The sequence below is a fragment of the Bombyx mori genome, chromosome 15 (genome assembly GCF_030269925.1).
Source record: "Bombyx mori chromosome 15, ASM3026992v2".
In the NCBI taxonomy this organism is placed as follows: Eukaryota; Metazoa; Arthropoda; class Insecta; order Lepidoptera; family Bombycidae; genus Bombyx; species Bombyx mori.
The window spans coordinates 13,351,585-13,373,668 of NC_085121.1; the positions used below are offsets into that span (position 1 = coordinate 13,351,585).

The following is a 22,084-nucleotide window of genomic DNA, read 5'->3' on the forward strand; positions in this document are numbered from 1 at the left end:
CAAACATTTTTTACATTCGAACATTAACGAACAAACGACGGACAACGAAATAAAAAAAAAATCCGATAACAAAGAAAAAGGGGCCAAATTCATTGAGCCAAGATTCATAAAGTCTTTTAACGTAGAATTACTTACCATAGATTAGACACTTAATCTTGCTCAGTGACAGTTCTCGTATATATTAAGTGTATAATCTATGGACAGTGATTCATAATTCTTCAAGGCAGAGAGAGAGTTGAAGAATTTATGTAGTGATAAAATTGTATTATCAATGAAGGTAGTGAAGTAAGAGTATTTGTACGTAAACACATATATTAGTAAAATTTTGTTACATTATTAAAAACTATAATGGATGAAGAATTAGGCGGTATTTCCGAAGAATATTATGATATACCTCCTGTTAAATATGAATGTGAGTATACAGTATCTAAATTATAGTTTTTCCTATAAATTTATGTGATTGAATTGCAATTTTACTGTGATGATTGGTGCTTATAAATATAAGGTAAATGTAAATTTTGCAGATTTGGACCATACTGCTGATGTTCAGTAAGTGGTTAATTCATGTGTTATATTTTAGTTTTAATTTAAAGCTACTGATGTAGTATTGAGATAGTATTGTGAATCAATCTAATTAAACTTCAGACATAATTGATTACATATCTATATATAAAAAAAAACAAATTAATGCAAAATAATAGTATTTTTTGACCTCAGTCCATGTAGGTACTTAAAATTTAATTACAATGTGAAATGTAATGATGTGTAATTTTTTATATGTCTATGTATCTGTAAAACATCTATATAGGTATATCTTCAATCTGGAATGAGGAACTGGTCTCTGCCATTAGACGACAAGGTGGCTTTTTTGTGTAAATTGGGAATTCTCATTCACACTACACTGTGTGAGACTTTCAGTAACTAATCATTGATGACGCTTTGGATCTATTCTTCTGGCTAGTATAATTTTTTCCAATTTAAAACATGACCCAACACATGTTCGCAAATAACTTATGTTATGTAGGGATAGAATCATGCGAAATAAACAAGGGAGAAAATTTATAAATCAGGGATTGCTGTTGACGAGGCGTATATACAGGGTGTCCCATATAAGTGGTCACTGAAGCCCATAGCCCGACACCAAGAACGTAAATGCCGTTGCCTGCCTTGTACATGAGATCTAAATCTCGTTTTCATAGTACAACGGCTCTCCTATCCTTCAAACCGAAATGCATTAATGCTGTATGGTAGAAATAGGCAGGGCGATGGTACATTTTTTTTCTTTCAAGCGACACCCCTCGGTCTCTTACCCGACGACCGCCCACCACCCGGAGTCAAAACCCGGGCAGACTAGGGGGATTCCCGCAGTCAACAATACAACCAGATCTGCGGCTCCACCTTTAGACGCCCGACCGACGGGTCGTCGAGGTGATAGTCGACGACTCTACGTCGGCCATCTCGGTACGGCAGCCCGTCTGGCCACTCCAGGCGGTGCCTCTGGTGTCTCGGAATACCCCGCTGGACCAGAATCTGCCTGCCAGTTCGGAAAGCGATACACCACTAACCGGTTCCTCTTACATAGCAGTTCCGTAGAACTGTTTTCATGTTCAGCGTGCTAGAGTACAAAAAGCGCGCCGCGCGGCCTCACCCCCTTAGGTCGCCCCGAAACGTTCACCCGGGGGAGGTCACCTCCTAGAGAGATCTGAGCCGGACGAAGGCGGTGGTACTTACCCGTTCGTGCTCACAAGACGCCATACCACCAGTAATTACGTAGATTTTAATTGTTTTGGCTCGTCCACCCATCTTAGCGATGAGAAAAAATCCCAACAACTTCGGATTTATTTTAGGACATCGCTATAGTGCTACCAACTTAATCGAGTTTGTAGAACTTTCCAAAATAATTGAAATCCACAACACACACACACACACACACGAATATCCCTCCGGCGCCGGTCTCCGACTATGTCGGTACTTCATGCAGCTTCTTTTGTCCTTGCAATAAATGTGGTATTTAATAACATTCGCCGTAATAAGTTTGATATTTGATTTTGGTTTTTTGAGTTTTTGAGCCTCATGAACCTAATGTGCTTGTAATTTTTTTCGTATTTGTTATTGTCTATCTCTTTCTGACGCGTTTAACTGAATGAATGGTCTAATAGTACTGTTGTTGTATAAATTCAGGGCTGTTATCGAACAGTTGAAACAATTATTAAATTTGTTTTTATATGAAACTAATAATTAAGATTTCGATACTTTTTTTACATTCTTAACGTGATTTATACTGTGGCAGCGTTTCGGGTTGATATATCGATTGTAGGACACGCTGTATAGCCATTACGAGTAAGTGACCCCAACGCGCTCTTTTTTTCTTAAGCCTAAGCTGATGGCCTTGGGAGGCCATCTCAATGTAACCCTAACAAGTAGATGAGCTCACGGGGCTCAAACCTGCAGTCGTTACTAACACTAACCCTAGCAAGAGCAGTGCTTCGCAGAACCTACCACTGGATCGGAAACGCGACTCACTGAGAAGACCCGGCGAGAAACTCAGTGGGCTGTGTCTGGGGTTAATTTACTCGCCGAGCCCTTCGTCGCAAAGAACGGGCTCGAAGAGAACGATGACCGGTGCTTGGGGTACCTAAAAGCACCGTTAGTGGATCAGGAGGATCCGAAATGACGTGTTTTGGATGACTGTTTACCATTTGGTCCACAGGATCGGGAATGTAGTTACCGGCGGCCACGATGAGAGGGTTCTCGTGTCGTGCCGCTTTTTCGAAATGGCGCACTGTTGCCTATTTTAGATACATACTGACGAACTCTAGGTCTATGTCATCGTGGAGGCCCACTTTCTGATGAACCGCGGGGCTCCGGCGGCTATCCTGCAAACACGGGATTGTATGATTTGAAGGGGTTTCAAATTAGTACGGGCCGCGTGAGCGAACACTACACTTGCATAGGTCATGACCGGATGTATGCAAGTTTTGTAGAGTGTCACCTTACTACGGAGGGACAATTTACTTCGCTTGCAAATCTTCCGATAGACAATGCGGTCTTTTCTGTCGCAACGGAACTATGCGAGTTTCGGTATTTATTTGATACGAAATAAAGCCTTTTCACCATTATTTTTTACATTTTCATAAAAGTTTAAATTCATATTATCTTTAGTTTATTCCATTACCTGAATTAAATGAGAATTATTTTTTATTATTACAACATCATATTGTAATGCCACGTGATTTATAATTTAAATATAATATAGTCAAGGAGTGTTGTAATATTTTCGTTCCATTAATATTTAAAAAAAAAATACCTCACTTTTAGGATAGGTCTAGGCTAAGCTGAGTTATGTAGAACGAGTCTAGTTAAGCTAATTCATTATTTAATCCTTTTAGTGCTGAGTTTATTTTCACAAATTATTCAGAAATTGCTTGAGGATTTTCGAAAAAAACTTGTTATAAAACTTTAACTAAATAAAATATTTAAAAATCAATGCTAATTGTACACCAAAATAATAATAATATTTTTTTTTTTATTGCTTAGATGGGACGGACGGTGGTAGGACCTCTTGTGAGTCCGCGCGGGTAGGTATCACCGTCCTGCCTATTTCTGCCGTGAAGCAATAATGCGTTTCGGTCTGAAGCTTGGGCTTCGGGCAGTCGTTGTAACTATACTGAGATCTTAGAACTTATATCTCAAGGTGGGTGGCGCATTTACGTTGTAGATGTCTATGGGCTCCAGCAACCGCTTAACACCAGGTGGGCTGTGAGCTCGTCCGTCCATCTAAGCAATAAAAAAATAATAATAATAATAATAACTTTTATTACATTTCTAGATTACACGCATGGGGCGACAGTCTTAAAGAAGCCTTCGAGCAGTGCGGGATGGCGATGTTCGGTTACATGACCGAGCTTGAGTACGTCCAGATCAAGGATGTTCACACCATCGAAGCGAGCGCTGACGATCTCATGGGATTACTTTACCACTTCCTCGACGAACTGTTGTTTTTATTCTCCTACGAACCATTTTTGATATGCAAGAAGTTAGTCATAACGGAGTTTAACACGCAAGAGTTCAAGATAGTGTGTAGGTGTTACGGCGAGGAGTTCGTAATTGGCAAACATCCCCAAGGCACAGAAGTCAAAGCTATAACTTACTCGGCCATGCAGATCATTGACGATCCAAAGGACAATAAGTACGAAGTGTTTGTTATCATTGACATATAATTTTTTTTATTTTTTTTTTGTATTCAAGAAATATACGTTTGTATTTTTTAAAGTTTAATTTTTTTTCCAAAGCACTGAAATCGTCGTAAGGTAAAGGTGTAAGACACTTACTCGTATCAAGCGATACGACTTTGCCGCTAGTCAGATCTCGCTGGCAATTAACATTTTCCCTGATGAAATTTGCTAGGGCATCTTCTGGGCCCGCACGGGTTGGTACCGCCATCCTGCCTATTTCTGCCGCGAAGCAGTTAATGCGTTTCGGTTTGAGGGGTAAGGCGACCATATTATATTACTGTAAAAATTGAGTCATTAGAGCTCCGGTCTCAAAGTGGGTGGCGACATTTACGTCTTAGCAATAAAAAATAGTCTTGAAGAAACCCTTATATCAAGGATCCGAAGGATATGAAGAAATGCAGTACAAATGTAGGGAATATGTGAAACAAGGAACTTCAATACACTTTTGATATTATCTCGATTCGGTTCCAATTCAGCAGGCAGGTAGTAGTAGGTAGTATTAGGTAGGAGCAGGTAGTAATAATTTTGCGGAACTACTTACCGAACCCGTGTTCTTGAGCTGCAGCACTGTACCGATTATTGTGACGAAACATAAGGAAGTCCTATTTCCAGCAGTGGGTGGCTTTTCATTGGTGATGATAATTAATGATGATGATGACATAGGCTTTTTTTCCTACCTATTCTAGTAACCTCGAGGGGTTATTCTAGATTCGCCGAGCTAGTAGGTGAGCTCACGGGGCTCAAACCTGACGACGTTGCTAATACGAACCTTAGCAAGAGCCGTGCTTTGCAGAATCTACCACCGGATCGGAAACGCGACCCACTGAGAAGATCCGGTGAGAAACTCAGTGAGCTGTGTCTGTGGGTTCATTTACTCGCCGAGCGGCTACTATGACCGGTGCTTGAGGTACCTAAACGCACCGTTAGTGGATCGGGAGGATCCGAAATCACGTGTTTTGGGCGAAGTAGACTGTTTACCATTTGGTCTGCAGGATCGGCTATGTAGTTCCCGGCGGCCGCGATGAGAGGATTCTCGTGTCGTGCCGCTTTATCGAAGTGGCGCATTGATGCCGACTATAGATACTAACTCATGTATTCTAGGTCCAGGTCGTCATGCAAGTCGATGTTCCTGACGAACCACGGGGCTCCGACGGCTATCCTGCAAAAACGTGATTGACTAATTTGAAGGGGTTTTAAGTGAGTGCGGGCCGCGTGAGCGAACACTACACTTGTATAGGTCATGATGGGGCGTATGCAACTTTTGTAGTGTCACCTTATTTCCAAGGAACAATTTACTTCGCTTGCAAATCATCGGATAGAGACATAGGTACAGAAACATAATCAAAACAAATTTCTACAAATTCCTTATTACGTTTTATCACCGACATTCACGTAGAGAAACAAAATCATGATGAAAATAAATGTAGAATAGAACAAATAGGTTTTCAAATAAAGGTTATATTCAAATTATAGCAAATAACTATTAGTTAATCATAAGATAATAAAAAAAAAGAGATGTATGTTATGGTTGGAAAAAGTTCATTTGCTAGGTATCTTTTTTGTGTTTGTATGACGTAATGAACTAAGAAAAATAAATAAACGAACCATAAAATGTGAATAAATATTATTCATTAGTAAAAAAATAATATCACTATTTTATTATTTATTAAAATAATATTGCATATTCTTTAGCATAGGAAGAAGTTTCAGTTTCCTAAGTGCTCGGGAAATGCCTGAAATATCACTGCAAAAAGATCTCGGTAGGCAAAGGCTTAGCTCTGCCCCTGCATTGCTGACGTCTATTTGCGACGGTAACCACTCACCATCAGGATGGCCGTATGCTCACCTGCCTACAAGGTTATAAAAAATGACGGTTTTTTGTGTCGTTTTTTCCTAGTTACACTTTTCCGTCTAGTCCGCATAAAAAACGGATGATACGGCTTCACACGGTTGTGTCCAGGATATTGTGGTGAAAGTACCTAGATTATACCTATTTGTTTACAAATGTTAGTTTTAGAGATTTTAGTACTCAGCAATGTGTACTAAAATAATGTGTGTAAATAATATCGAGGTGAGTTAGTGACACGGCAGTTAGATATAGGTTAGGTGCCTCGTATGGGTGTGAACTTGTAAATTGCGACTCCTAAAATATTAATTAATATTGTATCAAGAATAAACATGAAAATTTTTCGTTTTTTCCATGAATATAATATGCGGGTAACATTCGAATTTCCCGGAAAATGTCTATTTGGTAATGTAAGCCGTATCAATCCATTCTGGATAGAACTCGAGTAAAATCTATTCTTAATTAGTGTTACACTACAAATGAAAAATATAAGATATATTTTAAGTAGTATCTATTTATAGGATGGGTAATTTCAGTATGTATGTAAAATAATAAAATAAATTAAAATCTACTGCTTCTGTTTGTGGTTTAGAAAGTTGAAATATACACACATAGGTAAGTAATAATTAATAAGCATATGCCTATCCGATAAAAACTCTGCATTTCTTTTACCTTCTTCGTTGCTTTATCTATTAGAATGGTGATGGATGAAAAATCATGATAATTTGAAGAGGTATTCATGTGTTGATACCCCGCCTACCGCCCCCAACGCGTAGGTGGTGGTAGGTAGGTAGATTATTACGGGTGGTAGGACCTCTTGTGAGTCCGCGCGGGTAGGTACCATCGCCCTGCCCATTTCTGCCGTGAAGCAGTAATGCGTTTCGGTTTGAAGGGTGGGGCAGCCGTTGTAACTATACTGAAATCTTAGAACTTATATCTCAAGGTGGGTGGCTCATTTACGTTGTAGATGTCCATGTCCCACCATGTAACCACTTAACACCAGGTGGGCTGTGAGCTCATCCACCGATGTAAGCAATAAAAATAAATAAATAAAAGGTGAAAGTCTGGCAAATATCCTCCTTACATGAAACAAGGTGCATATCTTACATAAATAGTGTCACACTGATAGGCTTCTTCTTTTTAGCAAGAGCAGTGCTCGGAAACACGAACCACCGAGAAGATCCGGCGAGAAACTCAGTGGGCCTAGTCTGAGGGTTCATTTGCTCACCGAGCCCTTTGTCACAAGCGACAGGTTCGATGAGAATGGCGACCGGTGCTTGAGTTACCTAAAAGCGCCGATAGTGGATCGGGAGAGTCCGAAATGACGTGCATTGGCTTCCTAATTAGCACCGGCTTATACATAGGGCGATGAGCGTGGTCTGCGTGAAAGAACTAATGAACAAAGTCACAGACATTACAGTATTTTAATACTACTGTCTCTCTCACACAGTACTAATATGAAGTCTTAACTGTCTTGGAATAACTGGTAACTATGACGCTATTCTACACATTAAACTGAAACGCGTGAATTTTTTACTATTGAGCCATGATAGGACTCTGGATCTAACGTAGTAATAGGTCTTTCTTTACCTATGAAGTTTCCGTTTTACAAGTCTGGTCATTTGAACGTAATTTATCTATCTATAGCTGGCTATAAATTCTAAATTGAAATTAATTTTATTTTCTAATTCAGTCATTTGTTTATTGATTAGTGTTTTGTTTTCACTGTAATTGTATCTTTTACGACGATCATACGATTAATTGTCGAATACGTGTTCCGTCGCGGTAGCAATACCGCACAAACGGCTCACAACAACGTACAGAGTGAACATTACAAACGAACGCACGATTAGTGATTTGAACGGTTTCGACATAGAAATTTTGATCTAGAAAATGAAACCCGAGGCCACCAGAAACCTAAAGTTAATAGCGACGAATTCAAGGCAATAGTGGAAGCTGACGACGATACACAATCTACCGTTGCGTTAGCAGCAGCTTTCAACGTTAGTATATTGGTCCATTTGCGTCCAATGTGCAAGGTAAAAAAGAACTTGATAAGTGGGGCCTCACGAACTGAACGATCGCCAGCGCAAGGCACGCGTTGCGTTGCTTAAAAGATACAGAAACAGGCGGATTTTCAATGGCATTGTCACTTTCAATGAAAAATTAATTATTTTTAATAATCGTAAGCGGTCATTACGTTAGTTAAGACCTAGTTCAGCAACTAGACAATGCCCCAATCCTTAAAAAAGGCATGATCACTATTTGATGGCTTAGTGCCGGTATAATTTATCACAACTCCTTTTTGCCTAATGGCATGACGTGTGTGCTGTGAAGAACTAAGCACAATAATGGAGCAAGTCGCGAATTTCCGGCCAGCCATGGTTAATCGATCGTCCCTGCTCATACGGCACAACAGACGGTCTTTATGCTTTCAAAGGTAAGAGGTCGGAAGTTTTGCGACATCTAAGGTAATGACCAGACCTTGCGAAGACAAACTTCTACTTTTTACAAACAAAGTTTCGACCATTTTTGGCAGTAAAAAATTTCAATACCCGAGAGGCGGTACAAAATGCCTTTGAAGAGTTTGCCGGCTCCCGTACACCTGACTTCTACAAGAAGGGCATTGAAAAATTACCACTGCACTGATAGAGATGCACCGATACTACGGGTGCATATTATTCTGATTGATAGAAATTAAAATTGAATTCATATTTAACCTAATAAATTAAGTTCATTATCTACGGTATCAATAGTTCAAAGCTGAAGTTCATTTTATGTACGGAAAGTCTCATTTGCTATAGGGTCTTTAATGAATGGTTGTTAAAAGCATTATGTTAAACGTCACACACGGAACAACTCCAAGCTAATTTCATTTTTGTCAAGCCATAGCACATGAGACCACAAATGCAATAAAAGAAGTAATTAGTATCTCCAACTCGAGGTTAACAGAAATACGAGGAACAAGATAAAGAGACTTCTTATAAGGAAAATTAAATGGGTTTAATTTCTAAGTTTATCTAATTATTGGTCGTAATACGTATGGTGAACTCGCACAGGTCTTGTTGTCCAGGCCACGTCTGCCGCGGATCAATCGTGTAAAGGAAACTGGTAGGACTGTTAATATAAAATAGAATTATGCGATTTCATGTTTTAATGCATGGCAGCATGATCTTTGTACTTGATCTTTATGTGTTGCGGCTACCACTGAACACGAGCTAAGCCATACAACCACTAAAAATGCATTTAAATTCGTAATCGGAAGTGTATATTGCAGTAATTAAGGAAATTCTCAACACCAACGAAGATCGACGCAAAGACTCCCATCATATACCTTTTCGGCGAACCTCTCCCTTATCCATCATCCGTTGTAGTAGCTTACTTCTCGAAATTTAATGGTGGTAGGGTATCTAGTGACAGCCCGTTGAGTTTTCACCGGCTCTTCTCAGTAATAATATACGTCGTAATTCCAATTTATCCTCACTTGCGAAATAGCTTCCCTTAAGCTAATAGCTAGGGCAACTGTTCGTAAACGATTCTCTCCTGAGACCTTGAGTCACCCACCCGACCTGGCGAAACTGGAAAGGCCTTCAGGCCAACAGCTTCATAACAATTGATTTAAAGGATAGATACTACCGCCTAGTCTATTCGTATCACTATTCCCTATTCACCCGGAACTAAATGGGCAGCAGTAATGGCTTTGAAAAGCGGGACACACGTTATCGTATACAACTGAAACTCAGACCTCATGTTTCATTGTAGATGGCAGCACTCGCGTTGTTATAGTTGGGCTCCGATAATCACTTAATATCAGGTACTCCATGAGCTCGTTCACCCGTCTATGTAATTAATTAAAAAATTAAAAATAAATAAAGTAAATACATTAATAATAATTAAGTAATAAATAATAAAACAAATAGGACGGGTAGTAGGTAATCTCGTACGTTACCTTAAATAAATAATTTGAGACTAAAGGTAGTCGCACAAATAACTTATGTATTACAAGTTGACCCTTATTACATTGAAATATTCTGCTATATAGATTAGATAGGTTCAGGTTAATCAGATTGCTAAAATATTAAAAATACGATTCAACACTGAGTCCGCCCTCGCCTTCTCAAGTAGAGTCTCCAGGTGTACTGCAAAGCTCTCTTTTATTTGCTTCCAAGCTGACCAGTATACCTACTAGTAATACTCGATTCCCATTTCATTTTCACATTTCACATTTTCCACATTTAATTTGCGTAATCACTGGTGGTAGGACCTCTTGGGAGTCCGCACGGGTAGGTACCACCACCCCGCCTATTTCCGCCGTGAAGCAGTAATGCGTTTCGGTTCGAAGGGTGGGGTAGCCGTTGTAACTATGCTGAGACCTTAGAACTTATATCTCGAGGTGGGTGGCGTATTTACGTTGTAGATGTCTATGGGCTCCAGTAACCACTTAACACCAGGTGGGCTGTGAGCTCGTCCATCCATCTAAGCAATACAAAAAAAAAATACAACTGTATCTAGTCAACTAATTTTGTTTGATTCCCATTTCATTTTCACATTCCATACAACCAGTCGACTAAATTTGTTTGATTTGGTTGGGATTGATGTGACGATGTCAAAACTTGATAAAAGTATCTGGTCGTCCATCAGAAGAGCGATTATACGATACCTATAGCATTCTTATATTAGTTCTTCCTCATCATTCGTAGTAGTATCATCATTTGTATTGTGTTAGAGTGTATTATGAACCCGCTCGGGTGGATGCTACCATGCTGATTATTTCAGCGACTGTGTAATATTTTGCTCCGGCTAAAAGAGTGATGCAACCGTTGTTTTTTTTATTGCCCTCGTAGGCAGACAGGCATACGGCCCACCTGATAGTGAGTCGTTGCCGTCGTCGATGGAAGTTAGTAATGCCAGGGGCAGAGCCAGCCTGCTGCCTATACCGTAAAGTACTCTCCACAAGCCTCGTTTGAAGAAGGATATGTCATAGCGCTCGGGAAACACCGTAGAGGGAAGTTCATTTCAAAGCCGGATGGTACGTGGCAAAAAAGGTCTCTGAAAGCACACTGTGGGTGCCCACACGGGCGGTGCGATAGTAAAAACGAGATGATGGGATCATCAAACAATTCCTCAGAACATACAGTACAAAATACAGAGGGAACCGAAATCCCTCCCCAGAACCAGACGTTCCAAACGAGCCGCGAGAATGAGATTATCGACAATCCGAACAGCTCTCTTCTGTACGGAGTGAAATAAAAGTAGCTGGTATTTAGGAACCTGGCCCAGAGGAGGGCGCAGTACTCCACGCCAGGCCGGACTTGCGCTTTGTAAAGCAAGTTTTTGTCCAGGCGTGAAGTGTCTCTTCGCTCTGTTGAGAACTCCCAGCATTTTGGACACTAACTTGGCTTTGTTCTCCAAATGACTCCGAAATTGGACATCGCTCGAAATGTCGTTTTGCAATACAATTCACATTTCGACGTGATGTATCCTGGTATGTGGTGGAATCGCATAATGATATCTACGGGCCTCGCTAACCACTTATTACTTAGTGAGCTCGCAGCTCGTATGACATCTACAACCTACAACATTTAAAAAAGCACCAAATACCTATATACTCCAGTTCCCGTAAAACGTTTTCGTTTAGAAAAGTTATTCAAGGACATTTTATTTTCAATTCATAATTTTGTTTTCAGCTATAACGATTAAAAATATAATTTTGTATATATACAGTAATTTAAGTGGCAAAATACATTTTCATAAATAGTATATCAACACTGACTGAGACATTGGTCTTATTTTAAGGGATGAATTTTACCACAGAAAAAATTTCCGAACGATTATTGTCTATGAATAAGTTGTAAGCTTCCGCTCGCTATGTAGCTAGGTTCGCGGTATCTGCCACTTCCGTATCCCTCATAGTGATAAAACGATGTTTTTATAAATTTTATGCTGTTCAATTTGAACCAGATCCATAGTTGCAGAACAATAGCAATCATTTGCGCTCATAATGTGTTGTTTTATTGTTGGGTAGAAATCCTGCTTGATTAAAAATAGTCTATTTAGTAAAAATATATTTAAGGATGCACGACCGTTTAGTAAATAAAATAATAATTATTAGATATAAACATTGAAATGTATTTAACAGTATCTTAAGTTTTTAAACATGTTTTATTACGAGATATCGGCATTCTGAAAAAAAAAGAATATTCCTGTGTATTAAGAAATCTTTATTTACATAATAAACAATTAAATATTTTAATTTATATGGTACTATTTGTTGTCTTTTAAAATTAATTTTTTTACATGTTTATATTGTAAACATAACTTTTAATTAAAGATAATATAGTTATAAAATGCAACACTGATGGCATCTAGGTTACATTAATAAAAAATACCTGAAAACAACGGAGTATAAGTGCAAGAGTATGTAATTTTTTATTGTTTTACACCTACCAGATACAAAGTACATAATAAATACATATGTAAAGGCTAAATTGAGAAAAGGCAGTTTTACCGCTTTACGCTTCAAACTTTGTACCTAATCACTTTCTAAGTTTTGTTACTGTAAAGTACATACATTACAGCCTTACATTACAAAAATAATGCCATGAAAGATTATTGGTATTGGTAAATTAAAATATAATGAGGTGAACTTATTGTTGTATTATAATTATTTAATTGAAAACGTGCTTGCATACCTATTGGGTTTTGGTAATTAGCTTAAGAATTTTTTTTAAGTTTGTCAAACAAAATCATCATCTAATTTAGTTTATATCAACTTGATTTACCGAATGCGAACACTTCGCTTCGCTACAAACCGGTTGGACAACGAAAATTTAAAAATTCGTTATATTTTATGGCTTCTCTGGCGAGGGGAGGAATTTGTATCGTAGAGAGCGGCATCGGATAGGGGTTGGTAGTTCGACCGCTTCGCGCCTGCGTACGTAGTTCGCGCCACTGCTACGTCGCTACTAGCAAGTAGCAAGCAAGCGAGCGAGCCAGATGTTCTGAAAAGCTTCCTGTCGTCGTTTCAACGTTCCATAATTTTATTTATTATTAACTGTAAAATGTGGACTAGGACCATTAAATTGTTTGTATATTTGAGTGTTAACATCAGTGTATAAATTACCATGTGTATTTTATAAACTTGTGATCTCTGACTGAAAATTATCGAGCGTAGATGTCCACGAGTTCACTCGGGACCAACAAAGCGGCGGACATTTTATTTTGAGTACTCTATAATGTAGCGTTTGCGTCGAAAACATTAATGTCGTTTATTAGTTACAAATTGGAATATTGTTCGCTTACACCTTTTGTAAGTATTATTATGATGTAACGGGTATTTTATTTCGTTTCATGCAAAGTGTACACATAGGTTTAGGAAGCGGTTGTTGCTTACTATCACGTAGGTTGTCGTATTTTCGGCAAATTGTCGTTGAAAAAGTGACGTAAGCAATTCGGTACAGCTGGAAGATCTTCTTAGACCCTAGGTATAATATCCAATATACTATATTTATTATCGACCCGCCCAGCATTGGAGGTTCGTGTTCATAATTTCCGCGCGCACGGCTACCCTAACCTCTTCACTAATTAAATTGTGTGTACGATAGCTTTGAAAAAGTGCCAAGATGATGTTGATGAGACAGTCTGTAATGTGTAATCGTAATTCAATAGCGATGCCGAGAGGGGTGAAGCGAGGGTCGGCGGAGGGCGAGGCCGAGGTGGTGGTACGAGCCGGGGAGTCTCCATCGCAGACCACGCTATTGGAGAACAGTCCCAGCCAGCCTATCAGTTATCACCTCCTCGACCACGGCTATGGCGCTACCCCAAAGCATCAGATACGCCGCGAGGCGCCCACGGCACCGCCTAAGACATCTGAAGTAAGTGCTTTATTAAACTTTCATTGGATTACCTTAAATTACAAATTTGCTAATGAAGAGTGGTGGGTGAATCTTTGCAGTAATGTATTAGTTTCATGTAGGTTATATAAATTTGCTTTCTATGTCATCAAACCCTTACTCCCAAGTATAAGTGCTTCCTGTTATGGCATATTATAATTCAACTTACTTTCAGTTAATATGTGTAATAGCATGGCTGAATAAATATTTCCACAGCAGCAGTGCTGTGGTGCAATTATTATTGTAAAGTAAAATGTGCAGGCACTTGTTTTTATAATCATCTTTAAGATCCAAAGATTATATTTTAGTAGAAAAAACTGAATACTACTTCAGTGACTAGTACTACCGTGTAATGGTAATTTTAATAGCCATAATACTTAGTTAACTTTAATCAAATCTCAATGAACTAGAAAACAACATTGTAGAAATTGTATTTGTAAATAGACTGTTAATCAAATAATGTTTATGAATATTTAGTAACTTTTAATTTTGTAGAAAAAACATGATATGTGCTACACGAACTGACAAACAAAATCAGCATTTCAGTAAGTTCATGCTCAAACTCAATGATCTCTTCATGTTTGAAGATCATCACTTTTTTTAAGTTTGGTAATATTTGCTATAAAAGATTTCAGTTTAAAGATTACGAATACAACTCATTTAAATAAAGCTCTAAATCGTCAACAACTTAGTGTATTAAGAATATAATTTTAATTTAATAATAAAACTGTCCTTGGAATTTTACATTGAGTTACATAAATAACTAGTAAAAAAAATTTATGTTCGGTTAATTCAGAAATAATTTCCTAAAATTTAACACAGTCATATTTGTTAATCGTTTAATAAATGTGATTAGTGACACAAATTCACCAATTTCCAAAGTATGTCTATGTCTATTTTAAATTAATACAATATATTATGAACATTAATTTTGGGAATCAAATTTAAATAATATTTATTTCATTAAAGTGTAGATTCTGGTGTAATGAAATTATCAAACATGGGCAAACCTGAGTAAGTGAATAGAAATATTTAATTTTCTTGAGTTTTGTTAATAAACTAAGCCTTATCTATTATCTTGAAGACTGGATATTCACACAATTACAAAGGAAAACCACAAGGTCTAAAACTTAAATTTAAGTAAGATTTGTTCTTAAAGTTCTTAATAATAAGAATACAAAGTGTTGCACTTTGAACAAACTTTTAAAGAAGTTGTTAGTAAAAAGAGTAGGTAATTGTAAAAAGGAAACATTAATATAATTCTCTAGTCAATTTTAACATCTAAAGTGTTCACATTACAAGATTTTCTATTCAATTTAGGAAAGGATGTGTTAATTTTTATAAAAGTGAGTTTAAAATGGGACTACTTAATTTTCGTAAAGCTAAGTGGGTCATATATTCTAGGGGTCCAGAATGAAAAGGGGTTCATTGACCTTACAGGTTATTGAACTGTGCCAACGAATTTTGGTGGTTTGACTAGAATTATGTAGGCAATTCAAATATGGTACATTATTTTGATAGTAATGTTATCTAATACAAAAAAAAATGTTTATTAATGGTAATCAGTGTTGTTTGAAGGTTGTTTCACTATCACAAAATATGTGTGAAGAATTGGTACTGCTAGTCCAAGGTGTTTTGTTGTTTTTTTTTTTCGATTTGTTATTTATCGAAACAAAATATTTTAGATAAAGATTCTACAATATAAATTAGAGCTCGATCATTAAAACGTTGTTGCTTTATCAGGGCGTTTTATAAATTGAAATTAGAAGAGATTACGGTAAATCAAAATGGCGGATGCCAACGGCCACGATCCTTGCGTCTTTGGCAAACTGCGAATAGAAAAAAATCCCGTTCACGGTACCCTCTTGTCAGTATGGACCAATCACGAAAAAGCTGGGACCATCAGTCTGTGTTCCCATTCAATATAAGCGAACTCTACTACCCTAACTAGATCGTGGTAATATTGCCAAATAATCTTCTCCCCTCATGCGCAATACGCATACCCCAGTTTCTAATCCATAATCGTATAGTTGATGTACAACGTAGTGCCGATGTGCTTCATTTAGGTGTACCCGATATGTGTCTAATTTACCATGTAACATATTGTCCGAAGTACTATCTGTGACCTTGTGAGCTACAGGTTGCGATGATGGCAGTTTTTAGAATATCAGATATCTAATACGTCTCTCTCGATTACGCGATAAACTAACCTATAGGCTGCAAGAACGAGTTCCATACTTGAGAGTTTTTGTTTACGTAATTCGTTGATCACAAAGTCATGTATTCCGCTGTCTAAATTTAAATAAAATAATTCCTTTAACTAGGTAGGCAAGAAATTATAAGTAGGTGGTTTTGGGTGCGTAGCAAGTTCATTCTGTGCAGGCCTGATGCGTTCGTAAGAGCATGTTTACTTTTAATGTGAAAGCAATAACGCGTTCTGGTTTTTCTAGAACTTTGTCTGCAACATTTGAACTAGCTATTCGGTAATCAATTAATATTATTTAACAAAGGGACTGCATAAAATTCAGTAGGTACGTATATTTTTAAGATTACAGAATTATGTCCGGTCTCATGGGGGATGCGCGCCATTCGTCCTTGATACAGACTCGCTTTGGATGGAATTTAGCTCATACCCTTTGTATTTTCATTCTGCAGTGCTATAGTAAATTTGTGGAAAAGAAAAACTTGAGCAAACAGACTCAATTTCGATAATTATATACTATATAGTTCTATTTTGTATCTTTCATTGGCCAATATTGGCAGACGATTTCATCACTTCTCTGATATGAAGCAGTTTCGGATCCAAAAGAAGCCACTACGTGCCTGTTTTTTTTTCTTACCTAATCTGATAGCCTTGAGAGGCTATTTCAGCGTAATCTTAACTAGTAGGTGTGCTCACGGGGCTTAAACCTGACGACGTTGCTAACACGAACCCTAGCAAGAGCCGTGCTTTGCAGAATCTACCACCGGATCGAAAACGCGACCCACTGAGAAGATCCGGCGAGAAACTCAGTGGGCTGTGTCTGTGGGTTAATTTACACGTCGAGCCCTTCGTCGCAAGCGACGGGTTCGACGAGAACGATGACCGGTGGTGCCTGCTGCAACACCTCCTTTAGTTATACCGCTACAGTGACGAGCTAGTCTTAAAAGGGGAGGAGACCGCATCGCGGGCATTGAAATTTTCACTTAATAGCTTTTTATAATATTTAGCTTTATATACTTATATGTAGTTACTTTACAATAAAAATACAATTATTAGTGTAATGAGCAAACGAATTGAAAATAATGAAATTAAATTCGATCTAGTACTTGAATTAGTATTTTCATCAAAACGATTTTAACGCAAAGGCTTTAGGCAATAGCAAAATGTAATTCACTTTTGCAATATTTTTATCGTATACTGAATTGAATAGTATTGCTGTGGTCACAATATTTCAACGCGAAGATGGTAGAAATCGAATTGTACGAAGTCTTTGCTACGGACTGACGCCCTGAAAAGTACCGGAAATTAGACGAATCGTTCATCCTCTTTGCATTAAAGCCGATGAGAGAAACATGACGGATCGAGACCGATTTATTGTATGCGCCAAAACTAAAACATTCTTTTTTTACGAATTGTTAGTGAATCGTAAAAGTGCGTAATAATATTTTGCTTTTCGTAGTCATAATCCAAACTGCTTTTACGGTTTAATCTCGCATTTTATTTAACAATACGTTTCGGGGTAAGTTAACGTCTTCACAAACGATTGAGCTATGGTATTTGTCGACATTTGAATATAGTGCCAAATACCATTTTATTTATTTATTTATTCTTTTACGTTTGTTTGCGCACTGTAATAACTCATGAGGTTCAATTTGGGGTTTCATCTTCAGTGTAACAGGATTCAGGCTTTTTGCCGAGAACGCGAGAAGCGAAGTTTTTATTGTTTACTCAGATTTAAACTTGTAATTATGATTGCTTATTAACAGTTTAGCATTTGTGAAAAGGCACAAATGTTTGAAAATGAAAAAAAGTTGTTGGAACTGGCTTTTCGGGTCTCAGTAAATTCCCAAATGAAATAAGCCCAATATAATGATGATATGGGGCTTATTTAATTCCAAGTCTTCACAATAGATTACAATTTCAAATAATTTAGATTTATTTCATTACGCTCCATTTTTAATTTAAAATGTTTATTGTAAGTAGATTTTTATAAACTCGACACTGGCAACATTGGTGTCGCAAGAAGCCAATTGCCATAGCGATAAAAAGAAGTGGAAGAGGATTCGGTTCAGGTCTCAGAAGAGTGCCAAATTATCTTCTCTATTTAAACGGGTTTCCGAAACATCGATAATAATAAAATTAACATCAGAAACGAGTGATTAAACCGTAAATGTAATTTTAAATACAAATCCATGTATGTCTTTTAATTCATTCAATACTATATGAATATTTATTATTGGTGGTAGGACCCCTTGTGAGTCCGTGCGGGTAGGTACCACCACCCTGCCTATTTCTGCCGTGAAGCAGTAATGCGTTTCGGTTTGAAGGTTGGGGCAGCCGTTGTAACTATACTTGAGACCTTAGAACTTATATCACAAGGTGGGTGGCGCATTTACGTTGTAGATGTCTATGGGCTCCAGTAACCACTTAATACTAGGTGGGCTGTGAGATCGTCCACCCATTACAAGCAATAAAAAAAAAGAATAATAAAAACGAATCGGGGATTCGGTTATTGGATATTAAACACCAATAACGGATATTCTGGTACATGATAGTTTAATTTCAATCAAATCTATGTTTATATTTCGGTTCACGGCGTTAGATTCAATTCAGGATAGTGCGTTCAACGCGCAGGAGCGTTCGTTCCACTGGCCGGTAGAGATAACAATTCACACCGCGTATGACGCTGGTTAGCGTTAACGTTTTTTCTTGTAAGTAGGTTGATTTTGAATTCGATATCAAACGAACATCAGATTTTTATTAACGATATCCATTTGAATATAATGTTATGCAAATTGTATGTACGACTAAATAATGCATGCAAAACAATCACCTAATTACGAATTTGTTTCAATAATAGACTTTGTATTTTTCTTGACAAAATTACGGTCTATTCATATACTTAGTTTTTTTTTTAAATGTTATGACGTTCAGACGATCTTTCTACAGCTACCACAGCGTGAATGACATAGAAATCACAACGGCTTGTCTTCCACGAAAAACGTATAATTACTAGGTATTAGAAATGGGCACAGAATAGTTAGTGGCAACCAACGTTTGGAATTCAACCAATTTACCCAATGAGCCAATTTTTTATTTTTTGTTATCTATATATTAATACGTGAAGCAGAAACTTTGTATCCCTTTTTACGAAACTTGCGCGGACGGAGGAGTATGAAATTTCCCACACTTATAGAGAATATAGAGAAGAAGTGCACAATGCTAATATTTTTTTTAAATAATGCGTGAAATATACTTTAAATCAATAAAGAAAACATTACACACACTACATACCATGTATTTGACGCACACACGCATGCATACTATTTATTGTCAAACTTTTGTTCTTGACGTCTGTGGTCAAATTGAGAATAGGTTAAATATTGTTTGTCTTTGTTACTATTTTTTATAGTGTAGTCTTGGCAAAATTTGTGATTATAGAAGTATAAAATACAATCATAATAGTGTACCAACTTACAATTCCAATTAATTACAGTCGAATTTCGACTACTGCGGGACCTCTAGTCTGCATAATTTCGGTGGCAGGGGTTTGTGTCGACAAAAAAAACGTTATTTAAATGTAATTGAGATTTCTCACTCGTATTTTAAGAAGGCGACGACTTTTAGGTTATGGTGTTTATGTATCTAATGCGGTAACTTCATCATTAGCCATTTAAATCATTTAAATCGAAGAAAAAATCCTAAAGATCTCTCAGATGCATCGATTTTGTGTCAAATCTAGGAACTTGTCCACTGTAGCATAAAATCGCCTCATTAAAACAGTCAGTTAATAAGTAAATGAACATGGCGTCCTTACTCGGAGGTCCGAGAGTCCGATACTGGGTTTTGGTCCTTGAAGATATTTAACGTTCGGGGTCGGGAAATGATTATAGGATATAGACTTTCTTACAATATTATTCACTAGCAGAAACATTTGTTTTAATTGAAAACTCCTTCCTTTAAGTTTTAACATTATCATCATTTTTAGTATTTTGATACCTGCTTTGATACCTCACTGCTGGGCGCATACCCGATCCTGTAGACCGAATGATAAAAACAGTCGACGTCGCCCAAAACACATCATTACGGATTCTCACGATCCATTAACGGTGCTTTTAGGTACCACAAGCACCGGTCACCGTCTTCGTCGAACCCGTCGCTTGCGACGAAGGGCTCGACGAGCGAATTAACTCATAGATACAGCCCACTGAGTTTCTCGCCGGATCTTCTCAGTGGGTCGCGTTTCCGATCCGGTGGTAGATTCTGCGCAGCACTGGCTACGGCCAGTGTTAGCATAACTTCGGTTTGAGCCCCCAGAGCTCACCTACTAGTTAAGATTACGCTGAAATAGCCTCCCAAGGCTACAGCTATCAGCTTAGGCAGGAAAAAACTGCTAGGCATAGGCCTCCCCTTTTGTTATGCCTTGGTGTTTGATCGTCCGCCATCTAATCCTCGCCTGCCTCGCTTTCCTGACTATGTCATCGGTCCATCGTGCCATAGGTCTTCCGGCACCCCTACAACCTGATCTTGGGCACTATTGCGTCACGATCCTGTCCTTATTTCCAATTTTGAAATACATTGTATTTTCGCGTACTTTAACGAAGTTATGGTGTTTATATTTCGAGTCACATCTAAGTAAGCATTTATATTTTTAAAGTTTTAAAACTTATTTCAATGGGGCTTTGCCAAAAGGTTAAGCCAGCATAGGAAGGTACCACCGAAACTGCCCCGCGTTCTGGTTTCACAGGCGGAACAGCCGTCATAAAATACGGTTGAGGTTTTGATCATGTCTCAGAGTGGTGGTGATATTCGCGTTGTTAGATCAATGTGCTCGGGTAATGACTTACACCACGTGGGCCGGCGGCTTCTTCATCTATTTGTAAAGTAAGAAAAGGAAAATAGAAAATGACTGATGTATACGGCCGAACTGGAATAAACTGAATGTTAAGTTTATTTGTTGGATTGTCAGCTGGAGGTCTAATATTGAACGTGTCGTTAAGTTTATTGAACGTTGGAGCCGACGAGTGTGTGACGGAGACACATGTTAGTAGTTTATAATAAACCGATTAGTGATCCCTCAGAGCGCGGTGCTGCCTCGCCATGTGGCTTCGTTGCTGGCCGCTCGTGGAGCCAGGTACTTGTTTCCCGTCATAGTCGCACTTGCGTCGCACGTTTTAGGTCACTTGTATTTAAATTACCCATAGACCTCGGTACGTTTATAAATCAACTATTCGTTAAGCGTTGCTTCAATGCGAATCACCAAATGAACGACCAAAGGATTAAATTAAAAAGGCCTTAATATTGTTTCTAAAGAGTTATGCTAGGCGGTTCATTGACTTATTGGGAAGCCGTGAGCCTTTTTTTCGACATGAGGGGTGCTGTTATAATGACAAATTTGAAGACGCATCTGTCTGAAGTTACTCCGATTTCGCGCCCAACCCGAAATCCTGCAAATCAACAATAGTTCCCGAGTTCACTTAATAATAATACCGCAAATATTTCAAGATAAGGAATTGCCATTCTTTCATTAGGAGATCCCTTCCGAGAGCCCCAGCTTTTGTGTTGATTCTAATTTATGTCATGCATTGTTGTCGAGTTCCCTCCCCACACTTCATTTCGCGGCTGCGGCCCGGCGCTCCATGTAGGATACGAATCTGTTGCATGAACTTATTGAAAAATTCTCCGTGCATCATCGCATTCGCGTCTACTCGTATGATTCCTATCAAGATTTCGTCCGTTATCCTAAAATAATTTTCCATTTTATATACGACCTCTGACACCCAGTAATAATTAAAAAAAAAAAAAACGAGGTTAATGTACTATTTAGAATTAAGGTCGTATCATTGGCCCGTTGTGGTGATGTGAACTAGTGCCTACTTATCTACAATTGAAGAGATTAGTGATGACT

General features: G+C 38.1%; 2 protein-coding genes across 5 annotated transcripts in view; both read left to right on the top strand.

Moving 5' to 3' along the window:
• Nucleotides 1-224: 224 nt before the first annotated feature.
• On the top strand, nt 225-4,269 carry LOC732964 (archease; the record flags this gene model as incomplete). Its single annotated transcript, NM_001046962.1, is given in 3 exon segments — nt 225-412; nt 525-549; nt 3,830-4,269. Coding segments are annotated over 3 exon segments (480 nt in total). The 3' UTR covers nt 4,221-4,269.
• An 8,021-nt stretch (nt 4,270-12,290) lies between these two features.
• E2f1 (E2F transcription factor 1) overlaps nt 12,291-22,084 on the top strand; it is a 30,216-nt gene continuing 20,422 nt past the window's right edge. For 2 of the 4 annotated variants that reach the window (XM_012697312.4, XM_062672258.1), the window contains exons 1-2: nt 12,291-13,390; nt 13,750-13,955. In XM_012697312.4, coding sequence (XP_012552766.1) covers nt 13,752-13,955 — 204 coding nt within the window. In that variant the 5' untranslated portion in view covers nt 12,291-13,390; nt 13,750-13,751. Of the gene's footprint in view, nt 13,391-13,415; nt 13,566-13,749; nt 13,956-22,084 lie in introns of those variants that run through there. The other 2 variants (NM_001246285.1, XM_021353306.3) reach the window with 2 other exon arrangements.